The 20279-nt window shown below is 60.7% G+C and overlaps 1 protein-coding gene across 6 annotated transcripts in view; it reads left to right on the plus strand.

Annotated features, from left to right (window-relative positions):
* Positions 1–2684: 2684 nt before the first annotated feature.
* The window catches only part of LOC149914660 (CXXC-type zinc finger protein 1-like), a 67461-nt gene continuing 49866 nt past the window's right edge, over positions 2685–20279 (plus strand). Inside the window, exons 1-6 of one of the 6 annotated variants that reach the window (XM_090126727.1) lie at positions 2685–2966; positions 3056–3153; positions 11123–11223; positions 13634–13737; positions 16758–16913; positions 18987–19013. In XM_090126727.1, the coding sequence (XP_089982853.1) occupies positions 2751–2966; positions 3056–3153; positions 11123–11223; positions 13634–13737; positions 16758–16913; positions 18987–19013 (702 nt within the window). In that variant the 5' untranslated portion in view covers positions 2685–2750. The remainder of the gene's footprint in view (positions 2967–3055; positions 3154–11122; positions 11224–13633; positions 13738–16757; positions 16914–18986; positions 19014–20279) is intronic. The other 5 variants (XM_090126726.1, XM_090126724.1, XM_090126723.1 and 2 more) reach the window with 5 other exon arrangements.

The raw sequence follows: 20279 nt of genomic DNA on the forward strand, positions 1-20279 counted from the left end.
TGTGATGTTGCATCATTGTGATGTTATATCATTGTGATGTTGTATCGCTGTGATGTTGTATCATTGTGATTTTTTTATCGTTGTGATGTTGTGATGCTGTGTTCTCACATTGTTGCGATGTTGTATCGTTGTGATGTTGTATCGTTGCAATGTCGTGATGCTGCATTCTCACACTGCTGTGATGTTGCAACGTTGCGATGTTGTATCATTGTGATGATGTATCGTGATGTTGTATCATGTGATGTTGTATTATTGTGATGTTGTATCGTGATGTTGCGTCATTGTGATGTTCTATCGTGTGATGTTGTATCGTGTGATGTTGCATCATTGTGATGTTGTATTGTGTGATGTTGTATCATTGTGATGTTGTATCGTTTTGATGTATCAATGTCTCACTGTGTCACTGTGTTGTTGTGTCGCTGAGTCGCTGTGTCGCTGTGTCGTTGTGTCGCTGTGTCGCTGTGTCGTTGTGTCGCTGTGTTGTTGTGTTGTTGTGACGTTGTGTCGTTGTGTCGCTGTGTCGCTGTGTTGTTTTGTCGCTGTGTCGTATCACTGTGTCGTTGTGTTGTTGTGTTGTGTCGCTGTGTCGCTGTGTCGTTCTGTTGTTGTGTTGTGTCGCTGTGTCGTTGTGTCGTGTCGTTGTGTCGCTGTGTCGCTGTGTCGTTGTGTCGTTGTGTCGCTGTGTCGTTGTGTCGTGTCGCTGTGTCGTTGTGTCGCTGTGTCGTTGTGTCGCGTCGTTGTGTCGCTGTGTCACTGTGTTGTTTTGTTGCTGTGTCGCTGTGTTGTTGTGTTGTTGTGTTGTGTCGCTGTGTCGCTGTGTCGTTGTGTCGTTGTGTCGTTGTGTCGTTGTGTCGTGTCGTGTCGCTGTGTCACTGTGTTGTTTTGTTGCTGTGTCGCTGTGTTGTTGTGTTGTTGTGTCGTGTCACTGTGTCATTGTGTCGCTGTGTCGTTGTGTCGCTGTGTCGTTGTGTCGTGTCGTTGTGTCGCTGTGTCACTGTGTTGTTTTGTCGCTGTGTCGCTGTGTTGTTGTGTTGTTGTGTTGTGTCGCTGTGTCGCTGTGTCGTGTCATTGTGTCGCTGTGTCGTTGTGTCGCTGTGTCGTTGTGTCGTGTCGTTGTGTCGCTGTGTCGCTGTGTTGGTTTGTCGCTGTGTCGTATCACTGTGTCGTTGTGTTGTTGTGTTGTGTCACTGTGTCGCTGTGTCGTTGTGTCATTGTGTCGCTGTGTCGTTGTGTCATGTCATTGTGTCGCTGTGTCGTTGTGTCGTTGTGTCGCTGTGTCGTTGTGTCGTGTCGTTGTGTCGCTGTGTCACTGTGTTGTTTTGTCGCTGTGTCGCTGTGTCGTTGTGTTGTTGTGTTGTGTCGCTGTGTCGTTGTGTCGTTGTGCCGTTGTGTCGCTGTGTCGTTGTGTCGTTGTGTCCCATAACCCATAACGACCCCATAACCCCACAGCAACCGCATGGCGACCCCATAAACCCAGAGTGACCCCATAACCCCATAGTGACCCCATAACCCATAATGACCCCATAACCCCATAGTGACCCCATAACCCATAGTGACCCCATAACCCCATAGTGACCCCATAACCCCATAGCATCCCCATGACAACCCCATAAACCCATATCCACCCCATCGCGAACCCATAACCCCATATAGACGCCACAACCCATGGTGACCCCAAAACCCCATAACCCCGTGGTGACCCCATAACCCCATAGCGACCCCATATCCCCATATTGACCCCATAACCCCATAGCGACCACATAACCCCATGGTAACCCTATAACCCATGGTGACCCCAAAACTCCATATTGACCCCATGACCCCATATCGACTCCAAAGTGACCCCATAGTGACCCCATAACCCCATATAGACCCCATAACCCCATAACCACATATACACCCCATAACCCCATGGTGGCCCTATAACCCATGGTGACCCCATAACCCCATGGCGACCCCATAAGCCCATAACCCCATATAGACCCCATAACCCCATATAGACCCCATAGCCCCATACCAACCCCAAAACCCCATGGTGACCCCAAAACCCCATAGGGAACCCATAACCCCATGGTAACCCTATAACCCATGGTGACCCCAAAACTCCATATTGACCCCATAACCCCTATATACCCCATAATCCCATAACCTTATACCGACCCCAAAACCCCATATTGACCCCATATCCCCATACGGACCCCAAAACCCCATAACCCATGGTGACCCCAAAACCCCATAACCCCATGGTGACCCCATAACCCCATAGCGACCCCATAACCCCATAACCCCATATAGACCCCATAACCCCATGGTGGCCCTATAACCCATGGTGACCCCATAACTCCATGGCGGCCCCATAACCCCATGGCGACCCCATAACCCCATAACCCCATAGTGACCCCATAACCCCATATAGACCCCATAGCCCCATACCAACCCCAAAACCCCATGGTGACCCCAAAACCCCATTTCCCCATGGTGACCCCATAACCCCATACCGACCCCATAATCCCATGGTGACCCCATAACCCCATGGTAACCCTATAACCCATGGTGACCCCAAAACCCCATAACTCCATGGTGACCCCATAACCCCATATTGACCCCATTACCCCACGGCGACCCCATAACCCCATATTGACCCCATAACCCCATATTGACCCCATAACCCCATGGTGACCCCATAACCCCATGGCGACCCCATAAACCCCATAGCGACCCCTTATCCCCACATCCCCACGCCGTCCAACATGGCCGCCCTCTATGGCCGCCGCCATTTCCCCTTCCACACACCGCGCATGCGCCGCCGCCATCTTACCCCACCCCCCTTCCGCAAGCAACCACTTCCTATCATCTCACCCTCGACTTCCGCTGCGTCTTTATCCCCACCGGAAGCGGAAGCGCTCTCCTCTCCCACTTCCGGCCGAGAACGGAAGAGCCCGGAATCGGGAAGCGGGGCGAAGATGGTGAGAGCGCGGGCCGCGACCCCTCCCCAAATTAAACCGGCCCCCCCCCCCCCCCCCCGCCTCAATGGCCGCCCCTTCCCCTTTCGCAGGACAGCGAGTTCTCGGACGCCGAGGTCGGGGCGGGGGGGGAGGAGAACGCGCCGGTGTATTGCGTGTGTCGGAAGCCCGACATCAACTGCTTCATGATGTGAGCGGGGGGGGGGGGGGCGATGGGGGGGGTTGGGGGGGTAATGGGGGGGGATGGGGGGGGGATGGGGGGGTATGGGGTCGTGGGGGGGCTGTGGGGGGGGGAATGGGGGGGTTATGGGGGGGAGAATGAGGGGGGTGGGGGGTTATGGGGGGGTATGGGGTCGTGGGGGGGCTGGGGGGGGAGAATGGGGGGGTTATGGGGGCTGTGGGAGGGTTATGGGGGGGCTGTGGGGGGAGAATGGGGGGCTTATGGGGTCGTGGGGGGGCTGTGGGGGAGAATGGGGGGGTTATGGGGTTGCGGGGGGGTTGGGGGGGTAATGAGGGAGTTATGGGGGGGTTATGGGGTTGTAGGGGAAGAATGGGGGGGTTATGGGGGGGAGAATGGGGAGATGGGGGGGTTATGGGGTTGTGGGGGGGTAATGAGGGGGGATGGGGGGGTTGTGGGGCTGTGGGGGGGGAATGGGGGGGTGGGAGGGTTATGGGGGGGTTATGGGGTTGTTGGGGGGCAATGGGGGGGTTTATGGGGTTGTGGGGGGGTTATGGGGGGAGAATGGGGGGCTTGTGGGGTTGTGGGGGGGGCTGGGGGGGGAGAATGGGGGGGTGGGAGGGTTATGGGGGGGTAATGGGGGGGATGGGGGGGGTATGGGGTCGTGGGGGGCTGTGGGGGGCGAATGGGGGGGAGAATGGGGGGATGGGGGGGTTGTGGGGGGGAATGGGGGGAGTGGGGGGGGGAATGGGGGGGGTTATGGGGGGGTAATGAGGGGGGATGGGGGGGGTATGGGGGGGTATGGGGTCGTGGGGGGGCTGTGGGGGTTATGGGGGGGTTATGGGGTTGCGGGGGGGTTAGGGGGGTAATGAGGGAGTTATGGGGGGGTTATGGGGTTGTGGGGGGGGAATGAGGGGGGATGGGGGGTTTATGGGGTTGTGGGGGGGGAATGGGGGGGTTATGGGGTTTTGGGGGGGGTAATGAGGGGGGATGGGGGGGTTGTGGGGCTGTGGGGGGGCAATGGGGGGGTTTATGGGGTTATGGGGGGGTTATGGGGGGAGAATGGGGGGCTTGTGGAGTTGTGGGGGGGGCTGGGGGGGGAGAATGGGGGGGTGGGAGGGTTGTGGGGGGGTTGGGGGGTTAATGGGGGGGGATGGGGGGGTATGGGGTCGTGGGGGGGCTGTGGGGGGCGAATGGGGGGATGGGGGGGTTGTGGGGTTGTGGGGGGGGAATGGGGGGAGTGTGGGGAGGGGATGGGGGGGTTATGGGGGGGAGAATGAGGGGGGGGGTTATAGGGGGTTATGGGGTTGTGGGGGGGTTATGGGGGGGTTATGGGGTTGTAGGGGGGCTGTGGGAGGGTTATGGGGGGGCTGTGGGGGGAGAATGGGGGGGTTATGGGGTTGGGGGGGGTAAGGAGGGGGTTATGGGGGGGTTATGGGGTCGTGGGGGGCTGTGGGGGGCTTATGGGGGCTGTGGGGGGGGAATGGGGGGGAGAATGGGGGGATGGGGGGGTTGTGGGGTTCTGGGGGGGGGAATGGGGGGGCTGGGGGGGGAGAATGGGGGGGTGGGAGGGTTATGGGGGGGTTATGGGGTTGTGGGGGGGGTAATGAGGGGGGATGGGGGGTTTATGGGGTTGTGGGGGGAGAATGGGGGGGTAATGAGGGGGGATGGGGGGGTTATGGGGTTGTGGGGGGGGTAATGAGGGGGTTATGGGGGGGAGGATGGGGGAATGGGGGGTTATGGGGTTGTAGGGGGGCTATGGGGGGAGAATGGGGGGTTGTGGGGTTGTGGGGGGGGCTGGGGGGGCAGAATGGGGGGTGGGAGGGTTATGGGGGGCTTATGGGGTTGGGGGGGGCGAATGGGGGGTAATGAGTGGGTTATGGGGGGCTTATGGGGTTGTAGGGGAAGAATGGGGAGGTTATGGGGAGATGGGGGGGTTATGGGGTTTTGGGGGGGGTAATGGGGAGCATGGGGGGAGAATGGGGGGGGTTATGGGGTTGTGGGGGGGGTGGGGTTTTTTTGGGGGGGATGGGGGGTTATGGGGGGGAGAACGAGGGGGGTGGGGGGTTATAGGGGGTTATGGGGTTGTAGGGGGGCTGTGGGAGGGTTATGGGGGGGCTGTGGGGGGAGAATGGGGGGGTTATGGGGTTGTGGGGGGGTTGGGGGGGGTAATGAGGGGGTTATGGGGGGGTTATGGCGTTTTGGGGGGGCTATGGGGGAATGGGGTCCTATGGGGGGGTTATGGGGTTGTGGGGGGGTTATGGGAGGGGAGAAAGGGGGGATGGGGGGTTATGGGGGGGTTATGGGGTTGTGGGGGGGACAATGGGGGAATGGGGGGGTTATGGGGTTGTGGGCGGGGGAATGAGGGGGGATGGGGGGGTTGTGGGGTTGTGGGGGGGGAATGGGGGGGGTAACGAGGGGGTAATGGGGGGTTATGGGGTTGTAGGGGAAGAATGGGGGGGTGATGGGGGGGGAGAATGGGGAGATGGGGGGGTTATGGGGTTGTGGGGGGGGTAATGAGGGGGGATGGGGGGGTTGTGGGGCTGTGGGGGGGCAATGGGGGGGTTTATGGGGTTATGGGGGGGTTATGGGGGGAGAATGGGGGGCTTGTGGAGTTGTGGGGGGGGCTGGGGGGGGAGAATGGGGGGGTGGGAGGGTTATGGGGGGGTTGGGGGGTTAATGGGGGGGGATGGGGGGGTATGGGGTCGTGGGGGGGCTGTGGGGGGCGAATGGGGGGATGGGGGGGTTGTGGGGTTGTGGGGGGGGAATGGGGGGAGTGTGGGGGGGGGATGGGGGGGTTATGGGGGGGAGAATGAGGGGGGGGGTTATAGGGGGTTATGGGGTTGTGGGGGGGTTATGGGGGGGTTATGGGGTTGTAGGGGGGCTGTGGGAGGGTTATGGGGGGGCTGTGGGGGGAGAATGGGGGGGTTATGGGGTTGGGGGGGGTAAGGAGGGGGTTATGGGGGGGTTATGGGGTCGTGGGGGGCTGTGGGGGGCTTATGGGGGCTGTGGGGGGGGAATGGGGGGGGAGAATGGGGGGATGGGGGGGTTGTGGGGTTCTGGGGGGGGGAATGGGGGGGCTGGGGGGGGGAGAATGGGGGGGTGGGAGGGTTATGGGGGGGTTATGGGGTTGTGGGGGGGGGAATGAGGGGGGATGGGGGAGTTGTGGGGTTGCGGGGGGGTTGGGGGGGGTAATGAGGGGGTTATGGGGGGGTTATGGGGTCGTGGGGGGGCTGTGGGGGGGAATGGGGGGATGGGGGGGTTATGGGGGGGTAGTGAGGGGGTTATGGGGGGTTATGGGGTTGTGGGGGGGCTGGGGGGGGCTATGGGGGGTTATGGGGGCTGTAGGAGGGTTATGGGGGGGCTGTGGGGGGAGAATGGGGGGGTTATGGGGTTGCAGGGGGGTTGGGGGGGATAATGAGGGGGTTATGGGGGGGTTATGGGTTTGTGGGGGGGGGAATGAGGGGGGATGGGGGGGTTGTGGGGTTGTGGGGGGGGAATGGGGGGGTAATGAGGGGGTTATGGGGGTGTTATGGGGTTGTAGGGGAAGAATGGGGGGGTTATGGGGGGGGAGAATGGGGAGATGGGGGGGTTATGGGGTTGTGGGGGGGGGAATGGGGGGGCTGGGGGGGGAGAATGGGGGGGTGGGAGGGTTGTGGGGGGGTTATGGGGGGAGTGGGGTGGGAATGGGGGGGTTATGGGGGGGTTATGGGGGCTGTGGGGGGGGGAATGGGGGGGAGAATGGGGGGATGGGGGGGTTGTGGGGCTGTGGGGGGGGGGAATGGGGGGGCTGGGGGGGAGAATGGGGGGGTGGGAGGGTTATGGGGGGGTTATGGGGTTGTTGGGGGGGGGGAATGAGGGGGTTGTGGGGGGGTTATGGGGTTGTGGGGGGGGAATGGGGGCTATTGGGGGGTTATGGGGTTGTAGGGGAAGAATGGGGGGGCTATGGGGTTTTGGGGGGGGGAATGGGGGTTATGGGGGGGGAGAATGGGGAGATGGGGGGTTATGGGGGGGTTATGGGGTTGTGGGGGGGGGTTATGGGGAGGTGAGGGGGGTTTTGGGGGGGTAATGAGGGGGGATGGGGGGTGGGGGGAGAGAATGGAGGGTTATGGGGGGGTTATGGGGTTGGGGGGGGAGTTATGGGGTTGTAGGGGGGGAATGGGGGCGTTATGGGGGGGAGAATGGGGGGATGGGGGGGGTTATGGGGTTTTGGGGGGGTTATGGGGGTTTATGGGGGGGTTATGGGGGCAGTGGGAGGTTTTGGGGGGGGCAATACGGGTAGGGGGCCGATCCCTTTCCCCCCCCCCCACATCCCCCCTCCCACAGCCCCAAATTCCCTCCTCCTGCCCCCCCCAACATCCCCACATCCCTCCCTTCCACCCCCCCCAATTTCCCATAACCCCCCCGCATCCCAAATCCCCCAATATCCCCCAACCCCCCTTTTGCCCCCCCCCAAAATCCCCATATCCCCCCCTTCTGACCCCCCAATTTCCTTCAGCCCCCCCGCAAATACCCCCACATCCCCCCCCAAACCCCACATCCCCCCCAAATCCCCCCATATCCCCCCCCAATACCCCATATCCCCCCCAAACCCCATATCCCCCCCATATTCCCCCAATTCCCCCAAATCTCCCCCTTTTTCCCCCCCAATACCCCCCCATAACCCCATATCCCCCCCATGCCCCCCCCAATACCCCCATATCCCCCCCCAAATCCCCCCTATTACCCCAAATACCCCCATATCCCCCCCAATACCCCCAAATCCCCCCCATACCCCCCCAAACCCCATATGCCCCCCATACCCCCCCCATGTCCCCCCAATACCCCCATATCTCCCCCCAAATCCCCCCTATTGCCCCAAATATCCCCATATCCCCTCCAATTCCCCCAAATCCCCCCCAAATCCCCCCCAATACCCCATATCCCCCCCCAAACCCCATATCCCCCCCTTATCCTCCCCAATATCCCCCTATTGCCCTAAATACCCCCATATCCCCCCCCCAATTCCCCCAAATCTCCCCATTTTCCCCCCCAAATCCCCATATCCCCCCCATATCCCCCCCATGTCCCCCCAATACCCCCATATCCCCCCCAAATCCCCCCCAACACCCCCATATCCCCCCCCCAATACCCCCACATCCCCCCCCCAAAGCCCCATATCCCCCCCCATATCCCCCCCAATACCTCCAACCCCCCCACCCCACTTATTTCCCCCCCCAATACCCCATATCCCCCCCAATTCCCCCATATCCCCCCCTTTATCCCCCCCAATCCCCCCCTATTGCCCCCCATATCCCTATATCCCCCCCAAACCCCATATCCCCCCCCATACCCCCAAATCCCCCCCTTTTCCCCCCCAATACCCCCATATCCCCCCCAATACCCCCAAATTGCCCCCTTTTCTCCCCCAATACCCCAATATTCCCCCCAAACCCCATATCCCCCCCCCAAATCCCCCCCATACCCCACCAAACCCCATATCCCCCCCACACCCCCCCCATATGCCCCCCCAAATCCCCCCTATTGCCCCAAATATCCCCATATCCCCCCCAATTCCCCCTCTTTTTCCCCCCCAATCCTCCCCCAAAACCCCATATCCCCCCCCATATCCCCTCCAACACCCCCAAATCCCCCCTAATACCCCCCAATTCCCCCAAATACCCCCAAATCCCCCCCAGTACCCACATATCCCCCCACCCCACTGATTTCCCCCCCCATATCCCCCCCATATCCCCCCCAAATCCCCCCCAACACCCCCAAATCCCCCCCTTTTCCCCCCATATCCCCCCCAAATCGCCCCCTTTTCCCCCCCAATTCCCCCATATCCCCCCAAATCCCACCCTATATCCCCCCAACACCCCCAAATGCCCCCCTTTTCCCACCCAACACCCCATATCCCCTCCTTTCCCCCCCACAATCCCCCCATATCCCCCCACCCCATTTATCCCCCCCCAGTCCCCCCAAATCCCCCCCTTTTCCCCCCATATCCCCCCACCCCACTGATCTCTCCCCCCCCAATTCCCCCATATTCCATCCTATATCCCCCCAACACCCCCAAATCCCCCCCAATTGCCCCAAATCCCCCCCAAATCCCCCCCATATCCCCCACCCCACTGATTTCCCCCTCCAACCCCCCATATCCCCCGCAAATCCCCCCAAATGCCCCCCATATCCCCCCCTTTTCCCCCCACTTCCCCCCACCCCACTGATTTCCCACCCCCAATCCCCCCATATCCCGCCAAAATCCCCTCTTTTCCCCCCCAATCCCCCCATATCCCCCCCATATCCCCCACCCCACTGATTTCCCCCCCCAACCCCCCCATATCCCCCCACCCCACTGATTTGCTGCCCCCCAATCCCCCCATAACCCCCCAAATCCCCCTATATCCCCCCACCCCACTGATTTGCCCCCCCAATCCCCCCATATCCCCCCCAAATCCCCCCCATTTCCCCCCAACAGCCCCAAATCCCCCCCTTTTCCCCCCATTTCCCCCCACCCCACTGATTTCCCCCCCCAAACCCCCCATATCCCCCCCAACACCCCCAAATCCCCCCTTTTCCCCCCCAATTCCCCCAAATCGCCCCCAACACCCCCAAATCCCCCCCTTTTCCCCCCATATCCCCCCACCCCACTGATTTCCCCCCCCCAATCCCCCCAAATCGCCCCCTTTTCCCCCCACACCCCCCACCCCACTGATTCCCCCCCTGAAATCCCCCAAATCCCCCCCATATCCCCCCCTTTTCCCCCCATTTCCCCCCACCCCACTGATTTCCCCCCAAATCCCCCCCAAATCCCCCCCATATCCCCCCTTTTCCGCCCATATCCCCCCACCCCACTGATTTCCCCCCCCATATCCCCCCCAAATCCCCCCCAAATCCCCCCCATATCCCCCCACCCCACTGATTTCACCCCCCCATATCCCCCCAACACCCCCAAATGCCCCCCTTTTACTCCCACTTCCCCCCATATCCCCCCACCCCACTGATTTCCCCCCCCAAATCCCCCCATATCCCCCCCAAATCCCCCCCCTTTTCCCACCTAACACCCCCAAATCCCCCCCATATCCCCACCCCACTGATTTCCCCCCCGAAAATCCCCCCAAATCCCCCCCAACACCCCCAAATCCCCCCCTTTTCCCCCCATATCCCCCCACCCCACTGATTTCCCCCCCAACCCCCCCATATCCCCCACTTTCCCGCCCCCAACCCCCCCATATCCCCCCACCCCACTGATTTGCTGCCCCCCAATCCCCCCACAACCCCCCCAAATCCCCCCATATCCCCCCACCCCACTGATTTCCCCTCCGAATCCCCCCCTTTTCCCACCTAACACCCCCATATCCCCCCAAATCGCCCCCATATCCCCCACCCCACTGATTCCCCCCCCAAATCCCCCCCAAATCCCCCCATATCCCCCCCTTTTCCCCCCATATCCCCCCACCCCACTGATGTGCTCCCCCAAATCCCCCCAAATCCCCCCCATTTCTCCCCCACCCCACTGATTTCCCCCCCCAAATGTTCCCATATCCCCCCCAAAACCCCCCCAAATCCCCCCATATCCCCCCACCCCACTGATTTCCCCTCCGAATCCCCCCCTTTTCCCACCTAACACCCCCATATCCCCCCAAATCGCCCCCATATCCCCCACCCCACTGATTCCCCCCCCAAATCCCCCCCAAATCCCCCCCATATCCCCCCCTTTTCCCCCCATATCCCCCCACCCCACTGATTTCCCCCCCCCATCCGCCCATATCCACCCCATATCCCCCCCAACACCCCCAAATCCCCCCCTTTTCCCCCCCAACCCCGCCATATCCCCCCACCCCACTGATTTCCCCCCCAAATCTCCCCAAATCCCCCCTTTTCCCCCCCAATTCCCCCATATCCCACCCCAAATCCCCCCCAACACCCCCAAATCCCCCCAAATCCCCCCCATATCCCCCCACCCCACTGATCCCCCCCCCCCCCCGATGCCCCCCAGCGGCTGCGACCACTGCAACGAGTGGTTCCACGGCGACTGCATCAACATCACCGAGAAGATGGCCAAGGCCATCCGCGAGTGGTACTGCCAGCAGTGCCGCGGTGAGCCCCATAGCGCCCCATAGCGCCCCACTGCGACCCATAGCGACCCATAGCGCCCCATAGAGAGACATAGAGAGACATAGAGAGCCATAGAGAGCCATAGCCATCCGCGAGTGGTACTGCCAGCAGTGCCGCGGTGAGCCCCACTGCGCCCCATAGCGACCCATAGCGCCCCATAGCGCCCCATAGCGCCCCATAGCGACCCATAGCGCCCCACTGTGACCCATAGAGAGCCATAGAGACACATAGAGAGCCATAGCCATCCGCGAGTGGTACTGCCAGCAGTGCCGCGCTGAGCCCCATAGCGCCCCATAGCGCCCCATAGCGCCCCATAGCGACCCATAGCGCCCCACTGCGACCCATAGCGCCCCATAGCGACCCACTGCGCCCCACTGCGCCCCATAGCGCCCCATAGAGACACATAGAGAAACATAGAGAGCCATAGCCATCCGCGAGTGGTACTGCCAGCAGTGCCGCGGTGAGCCCCATAGCGCCCCATAGCGCCCCACTGCGACCCACAGCGCCCCATAGCGCCCCATAGCGACCCATAGAGACACATAGAGACACATAGAGACACATAGAGAGCCATAGCCATCCGCGAGTGGTACTGCCAGCAGTGCCGCGGTGAGCCCCACAGCGCCCCATAGCGACCCATAGCGCCCCATAGCGACCCACAGCGCCCCATAGCGCCCCACTGTGACCCATAGAGACACATAGAGACCCATAGAGACACATAGAGACACATAGAGAGCCATAGAGAGCCATAGAGAGCCATAGAGAGCCATAGAGAGCCATAGCCATCCACGAGTGGTACTGCCAGCAGTGCCGCGGTGAGCCCCACTGCGCCCCACTGCGCCCCATAGCGACCCATAGCGACCCATAGCGACCCACAGAGACCCATAGAGACCCCTTAGGGACCCACAAGGTCCCATACAGACCCCATAGGGACCTACGGAGAGCCAGAGAGAGCCATAAAAAGACATAGCGACCCATAGAGAGCCATGGAGACACATAGTGACCCACTGTGCCCCATAGCGACCCATAGAGACCCATAGAGACCCCTTAGGGACCCATAGCGACCCATAGAGACCCATAGAGACACATAGAGACACATAGAGACCCATAGAGAGCCATAGAGAGCTACAGAGACCCATAGAGACCCATAGCGACCCATAGCGCCCCACTGCGCCCCATAGCGCCCCATAGCGCCCCACTGCGCCCCATAGAGACACATAGAGACACATAGAGACACATAGAGAGCCATAGCCATCCGCGAGTGGTACTGCCAGCAGTGCCGCGGTGAGCCCCACAGCGCCCCATAGCGCCCCATAGCGCCCCACAGCGCCCCACAGCGCCCCATAGCGACCCATAGCGACCCATAGAGAGCCATAGAGACACATAGAGACACATAGAGACACATAGAGACCCATAGCACCCCATAGCGACCCATAGAGACCCATAGAGACCCATAGAGACCCCTTAGGGACCTACAGGGACCCATAGAGACCCCATAGGGACCTACAGAGAGCCATAGAAAGCCATAGCGACCCATAGCGCCCCACTGCGCCCCATAGAGAGCCATAGAGAGCCATAGAGACCCATAGCGACCCATAGAGACCCATAGAGACCCACTGCAACCCATAGCGCCCCATAGCGACCCACTGCGACCCATAGCGACCCATAGCGCCCCATAGAGATCCATAGAGACGTCTTAGGGACCCACAGGGACCCATACTTTCCTCATAGGGACCCACAGAGAGCCATAGAGAGCCATACGGACCCACAGCACCCCACTGCGCCCCATTGCGCCCCATAGCGACCCATAGAGACCCATAGCGACCCATAGAGACCCATAGCGACCCATAGAGACCCATAGAGAGCCATAGAGACCCATAGAGAGCCATAGAGAGCCATAGAGAGCCATAGAGAGCCATAGAGAGCCAAGGCCATCCGCGAGTGGTACTGCCAGCAGTGCCACGGTGAGCCCCACTGCGCCCCATAGCGCCCCATAGCGCCCCATAGAGCCCCATAGCACCCCATAGCACCCTATAGAACCTCATAGAGCCCCATTCCACCCCATAGACCCCATAGAGACCCTCAGCGACTCATAGACACCCATGGCACCCCATAGAGCCCCATAGAGACCCATAGCACCCTATAGCACCCCATAGCGCCCCATAGCACCCCATAGCGCCCCATAGCACCCCATAGCACGCCATAGAGCCCCATTCCACCCCATAGACCCCATAGAGACCCTCAGCGACTCATAGAGCCCCATAGCACCCCATAGCACCCCGTAGAGCCCCATAGCACCCCATAGCGCCCCATAGCACCCCATAGCACCCCATAGCGCCCCATAGCACCCCAAATCCCCCCCAAATGACCCCAAATACCCCCCCCCCCACCCCAGAGAAGGACCCCAGCCTGGAGATCCGCTACCGGCACAAGAAGAGCCGTGAGAAGGAACACGAGGGCTGCAAGGGGCCGGACATGGAGCCGGGCCGCGCCGCCAAGGTCAGCGCCACCCTACTGCCACCCTACTGCCACCCTACTGCCACCCCGTGCCACCCTGTGTCACCCTGTGCCACCCTATGGCACCCCCATGCCACCCCCATGTCACCCCATGCCACCCCCATGCCACCACCATGGCACCCCATGTCATTCTACGGCCCCCCCATGCCACCCTATGGCACCCAACATCACCCCATGCCACCCTGTGTCACCCCATGCCACCCCCATGCCACCCCATGGCACCTTGTGTCACCCTTATGCCACCCCATGGCACCCCATGTCATCCTGTGGCACCCCCATGCCACCCCATGCCACCCTGTGTCACCCTGTGTCACCCCCGTACCACCCTGTGCCACCCTATGGCACCCCCATGGCCCCCCCATGCCACCCTATGGCACCCCCATGCCACCCCATGCCACCCTGTGTCACCCTATGGCACCCTATGGCACCCCATGGCCCCCCCATGCCACCCTATGGCACCCCGTGCCACCCCATGTCACCCCCATGTCACCCCCATGTCACCCCATGCCACCCTGTGTCACCCCATGCCACCCCCGTGCCACCCCCATGTCACCCCCATGTCACCCCCATGTCACCCCATGCCACCCTGTGTCACCCCATGCCACCCCCGTGCCACCCCCATGTCACCCCATGGCACCCCATGGCACCCTGTGTCACCCCATGCCACCCCCATGGCACCCAACATCACCCCATGCCACCCCCATGTCACCCTATGCCACCCTGTGTCACCCTGTGTCACCCCCGTGCCACCCCATGTTACCCCATGGCACCCTATGATACCCAATGTCACCCCATGCCACCCCATGGCACCTTGTGTCACCTTTATGCCACCCCCATGACACCCTATGTCACCCCCATGCCACCCCATGGCACCCGACATCACCCTGTAGCACTCCTAATGCCACCCTATGGCACCCCATGCCACCCAACATCACCCCATGGCACCCTATGGCACCCCATACCACCCTGTGTCACCCCCATGCCACCCCATGTCACCCCCATGGCACCCCATGCCACCCTGTGTCACCCTATGGCACCCTGTGCCACCCGCATGTCACCCCATGGCACCCCATGGCACCAAGCATCACCCTATAGCACCCCTAATGCCACCCTATGGCACCCCATGCCACCCCATGGCACCCAACATCACCCCATGCCACCCCTGTGCCACCCCATGCCACCCCATGCCACCCTTTGTCACCCCCGTGCCACCCCATGGCACCTTGTGTCACCTTTATGCCACCCCCATGCCAACCCATGTCACCCTATGGCACCCCATGCCACCCAATGGCACCCAACATCACCCCATGCCACCCCCGTGCCACCCTATGGTACCCCATGCCACCCCATGTCACCCTATGGCACCCCATGCCACCCTGTGTCACCCCCATGCCACCCCATGTCACCCTGTGTCACCCCATGCCACCCCATGTCACCCCATGCCACCCCATGTCACCCTGTGTCACCCCATGCCACCCCATGTCACCCTATGACACCCCATGGCACCCCATGCCACCCTGTGTCACCCTATGGCACCCCATGCCACCCTGTGTCACCCCCATGCCACCCCATGTCACCCCATGCCACCCCATGTCACCCTGTGTCACCCCATGTCACCCTATGGCACCCCATGGCACCCCATGCCACCCTGTGTCACCCTATGGCACCCAGCATCACCCTATAGCACCCCTAATGCCACCCTATGGCACCCCATGCCACCCCATGGCACCCAACATCACCCCATGCCACCCCTGTGCCACCCCATGTCACCCCATGCCACCCCATGCCACCCTTTGTCACCCCCGTGCCACCCCATGGCACCCTGTGTCACCTTTATGCCACCCCCATGCCAACCCATGTCACCCTATGACACCCCATGTCACCCCATGCCACCCCATGTCACCCCCATGGCACCCCATGCCACCCCATGTCACCCTATGACACCCCATGTCACCCTGTGTCACCCTATGGCACCCCATGGCACCCCATGCCACCCTGTGTCATCCCCATGCCACCCCATGTCACCCTATGGCACCCCATGGCACCCCATGCCACCCTGTGTCACCCTTATGCCACCCCCATGCCACCCCATACCACCCTGTGTCACCCTATGGCACCCCATGCCACCCTGTGTCATCCCCATGTCACCCCATGTCACCCCCATGGCACCCCATGCCACCCCATGTCACCCTATGGCACCCCATGCCACCCTGTGTCACCTTATGCCACCCCTATGCCACCCCATGCCACCCTGTGTCACCTTATGCCACCCCTATGCCACCCCATGTCACCCTATGCCACCCCATGCCACCCCATGCCACCCTGTGTCACCCCATGTCACCCCATGCCACCCAATGACACCCAACATCACCCCATAGCACCCCTAATGCCACCCCATGCCACCCCATGTTCCACCCCAAACCCCCCCAAAGCCCCACATCCCCCCCATACACCCCCGCCCCCCGCACACGCGTGTAGCGGTGCCATCCCATGTTGTGCCCATCCCCCCTATACCCCCCTATAGCCCCCCTTCCCCCCCATACCCCCCCTATACCCCCCAAAACCCCAATCCTGCCCCCCAAACCCCCCCACACCCCCCCCCAACCCCCCCACATACACCCCCCACCCCTCCCGCACACGCGTGTAGCGGTGCCATCCCATGTTGTACCCATCCCCCCCATACCCCCCTAAACCCCCCACACCCCCCCATAGCCCCCGATACCCCCCCAAAACCCCCTTCCTGCCCCCAAAACCCCCCCACACCCCCCCCAACCCCCCCCATACACCCCCCCCCCCCCCGCACACGCGTGTAGCGGTGCCATCCCATGTTGTGCCCATACCCCCCATAGCCCCCCTATCGCCCCTATACCCCCTTCCCGCCCCCAAAGCCCCCCCAAAACCCCCTTCCTGCCCCCATATCCCCCCCAAGTCCCCTCCAACCCCCCACCCCCGCGCCCCGCACACGCGTGTAGCGGTGCCATCCCGTGTTGCGGCGCGCGCAGATCAAGCGCTCCGCCCGCATGTGCGGCGAATGCGAGGCGTGCCGGCGGCCCGAGGACTGCGGGCAGTGCGACTTCTGTCGCGACATGAAGAAGTTCGGCGGGCCCAACAAGATCCGCCAGAAGTGTCGCCTCCGCCAGTGCCAGCTGCGGGCGCGGGTGGGTGCCAGGCGTGTGCTTGGCGTGTGCTTGGCGTGTTCTTAGTGTGTGGTTTGAATGTTCTTCGAGTGGTGTCATTGGGGTGTCCCTAGGGTGTCCTTGTGGTGGCTTTATGGCATCTTTAGGGTGGTTTTGCTGTTCTTAGCGTGTTCTTAGCGTGTGCTTGGCGTGCGCTTGGCGTGTGCTTCGGGTGGTGTCGTTGGGGTGTCCCTGGGGTGTCCTTGTGGTGTCCTTATGGCATATATAGGGTGGTTTTGGTGTTCTTAGCGTGTGCTTGGCGTGTGCTTAGCGTGTGCTTGGCGTGCGCTTGGCGTGTGCTTGGCGTGTGCTTGGCGTGTTCATAGGGTGGCGTCTTTGGGGTGTCCCTGGGGTGTCCTTGTGGTGTCTTTATGGCATCTTTAGGGTGGTTTTGGTGTTCTTAGTGTGTGCTTAGCGTGTGCTTGGCGTGTGCTTGGCATGTGCTTGGCGTGTTCATAGGGTTGTGTCTTCGGGGTGTCCCTGGAGTGTCCCTGTGGTGGCCTTATGTCCTTAGGGTGGTTTTGGGGAGTGCTTGGCATGTTCTTAGTATGTTCTTAGTGTGTCCTTGTTGTGTGCTTAGCATGTGCTTAACGTGTGCTTAGAATGTTCTTAGACTGGTGTCGTTGGGGTGTCCTTGGGGTGTCCTTGTGGTGTCCTTACGGCATCTTTAGCTTGGTTTTGGTGTTCTTAGCGTGTTCTTAGCATGTGCTTGGCGTGTGGTTGGCGTGTGCTTGGCATGTTCATAGGGTGGTGTCTTTGGGGTGTCCCTGGGGTGTCCTTATGGTGTTCTTATGGCATCTTTAGGGTGGTTTTGGTGTTCTTAGTGTGTTCTTAGCATGTTCTTAGCATGTGCTTGGTGTGTGCTTGGCATGTGCTTAGCATGTGTTTTGAATGTTCTTAGAGTGGTGTCCTTGGGGTGTCCTTAAATTGTCCCCATAGAGTGCTTAGACGGTCCTTAGGATGGTTTTGATGTCTTATTAGCATGTGCTTAGCATGTGCTTAGCGTGTTCTTAGCGTGTGCTTAGAATGTTCTTAGGGTGGCGTCGTTGGGGTGTCCCTGAAGTGCCCTTATGGTGTCCTTATGGCATCCTTAGGATGGTTTTGTGTGTTCTTAGCGTGTGTTTGCCCTGTGCTTAGCATGTTCTTAGCTTGTGCTTAGCATGTGCTTGGCATGTTCTTAGCATGTGCTTAGCAAGTGTTTGTGTGGTGTCCTTGGGGTGTCCCAGTAGTGTGCGCAGGGAGTCATTAGGGTGGTTTTGGTGTGTTATTAGCGTGTGCTTGACGTGTGCTTAGCATGTTCTTAGCGTGTGCTTGGCGTGTTGTTCATGTGTGCACTGGGGGCTGTGTGGTGTTCATAGAGTGTGCGTAGAGGGTCCTTTGGTGTCTCCTTTGTGTGTTCTTAACGTGTGCTTGGCATGTATTTGGAGTGACTTTGTGTGTTCTTAACGTGTGCTTAGCGTGTTCTTAGCGTGTGCTTGGCATGTTTTCGGAGTGACTTTATTGCGGCCTTATGACATCTTTCATGTGTTTTTAGATCCTTTTGATGTGTTTTTTGGCGTGCCCTTAGCGTGTTCTTAGCATGTCTTTGGCATGTTATTAACTCGCCCTTAGCATGTTCTTAGCGTGTTCATAAGATACCCTTAGCTTGCTTTTACACCCCATCATTGCACCTATTGGATCCTTTTGGAGTTTTGCTGGCATGTTCTTAGCGTGTCCTTAGCGTGTCCTTGGCATGTTCGTACTCCTTAATCAGCGAATCCTTAGTGTGTTCATAGCGTGTCCTTAGCATGTTTCTCACTCATCCTTACCATCACCCCTTGCACATCCTCTCCACGCTTTCACGCCCTCACCTGCGCGTCCTTAGCGTGTTTTCAGCGCGCTTAGCATGTTCTTAGCATGTTCAGCATGTTTTAGCATGTTTATTATGTTTTTAGCGTGTCTTGGCGTGTGTTTAGCATGTTTTAGCATGTTTTTAGCGTGCCCACCCCCATCTCACCCCCCAGCCCCCATCCATGCCCCCCCCCCAACGCTCACAGCCCCTTTTTCCCCCCCTAGGAATCCTACAAATATTTCCCCTCCTCGGTGAGTCGCTCTTCCCTCCCCCCCCCCCTCCTCATTATTTTTATTTGGGGGGGGGGGCTTCCATTTTTGGGGGGGTTTTCCCCAAAAGTTCTGGGATTTTTTTTTTGGGGGGGGGGTCCTGGGGGTCCCTGTAGGTTAAAATTTGGGGGTCCTGGGTAGCTGGGGTGGGGGGTCCTGAGGGTCCCTATAGGTTCATATTGGGGGGGGGTCTTGGGTCCTGTTTGGGGGGGGGGCTTGGGTCCTGGGGGGGGTCTTGGGAGTCCCTATAGGCTCATATTGGGGGGGTCTTTTGGGTGGGGGGGTCCTGGGGGTCCCTATAGACTCATATTGGGGGGGGTCTTTTGGGTGGGGGGGTCCTGGGTACCTGGGGGGGTCCTGGGGGTCCCTATAGGTTCATATTGGGGGGGGGGGGCTTTTGGGTGGGGGGGTCCTGGGTACCTTAGGGGGGGTCCTTGGTTCCTGGGGGGGGTCCTGGGGGTCCCTATAGGCTCATATTGGGGGGGGGTCCTTTGTTTGGGGGGGTCCTGGGTACCTTAGGGGGGGTCTTGGGAGCCTGGGGGGGGTCTTGGGGGTCCCTATAGGTTCATATTGGGGGGGGTCTTTTGGGTGGGGGGGTCCTGGGTACCTGGGGGGGGGCCTTGGTTCTTGGGGGGGGTCCTGGGGGTCATATTGGGGGGGGTCATTTTGGTGGGGGGGCCCTGGGGGTCCCTATAGGTTCATATTGGGGGGGGGGGTCTTTTGGGTGGGGGGTCCTGGGAGCCTAGGGGGGGTCTTGGGAGCCTGGGGGGGGTCCTGGGGGTCCCTATAGGTTCATATTGGGGGGGGTCTTTTGGGTGGGGGGGTCCTGGGTACCTGGGGGGGGTCCTGGGGGTCCCTATAGGCTCATATTGGGAGGGGTCTTTTGGGTGGGGGGGTCCTGGGGGTCCCTATTGGCTCATATGGAGGGGGTCTTTTGGGTGGGGGGGTCTCAATGTCTCTTGGGGGGTCCTGAGTCCATAGGGGTGTCCTGGGTCTTATTTTGGGTGGGGGTCTTGGGTCCGTAGGGGAAGCCCTGGGTCCATAGGGGGGGTCCTGAGTCTGTAGGGGGGGGTCCTGGGTCTCATTTTGGGTGGGGGTCCATGGGGGGGGTCGTGGCTCTTATTTTGGGTGGGGGTCCTGGGTCCATAGGGGGGTCCTGGGTCTTATTTTGGGGGGGGTTCCTGGGTCTTGCTTTGGGTGGGGGTCCGAGGGGGGGGGGTCCTGGGTCTTGTTTTGGGTGGGGGTCCT

The sequence above is a fragment of the Phasianus colchicus genome, chromosome 29 (assembly GCF_987193195.1).
Source record: "Phasianus colchicus chromosome 29, bPhaCol1.hap1.1, whole genome shotgun sequence".
In the NCBI taxonomy this organism is placed as follows: domain Eukaryota; kingdom Metazoa; phylum Chordata; class Aves; order Galliformes; family Phasianidae; genus Phasianus; species Phasianus colchicus.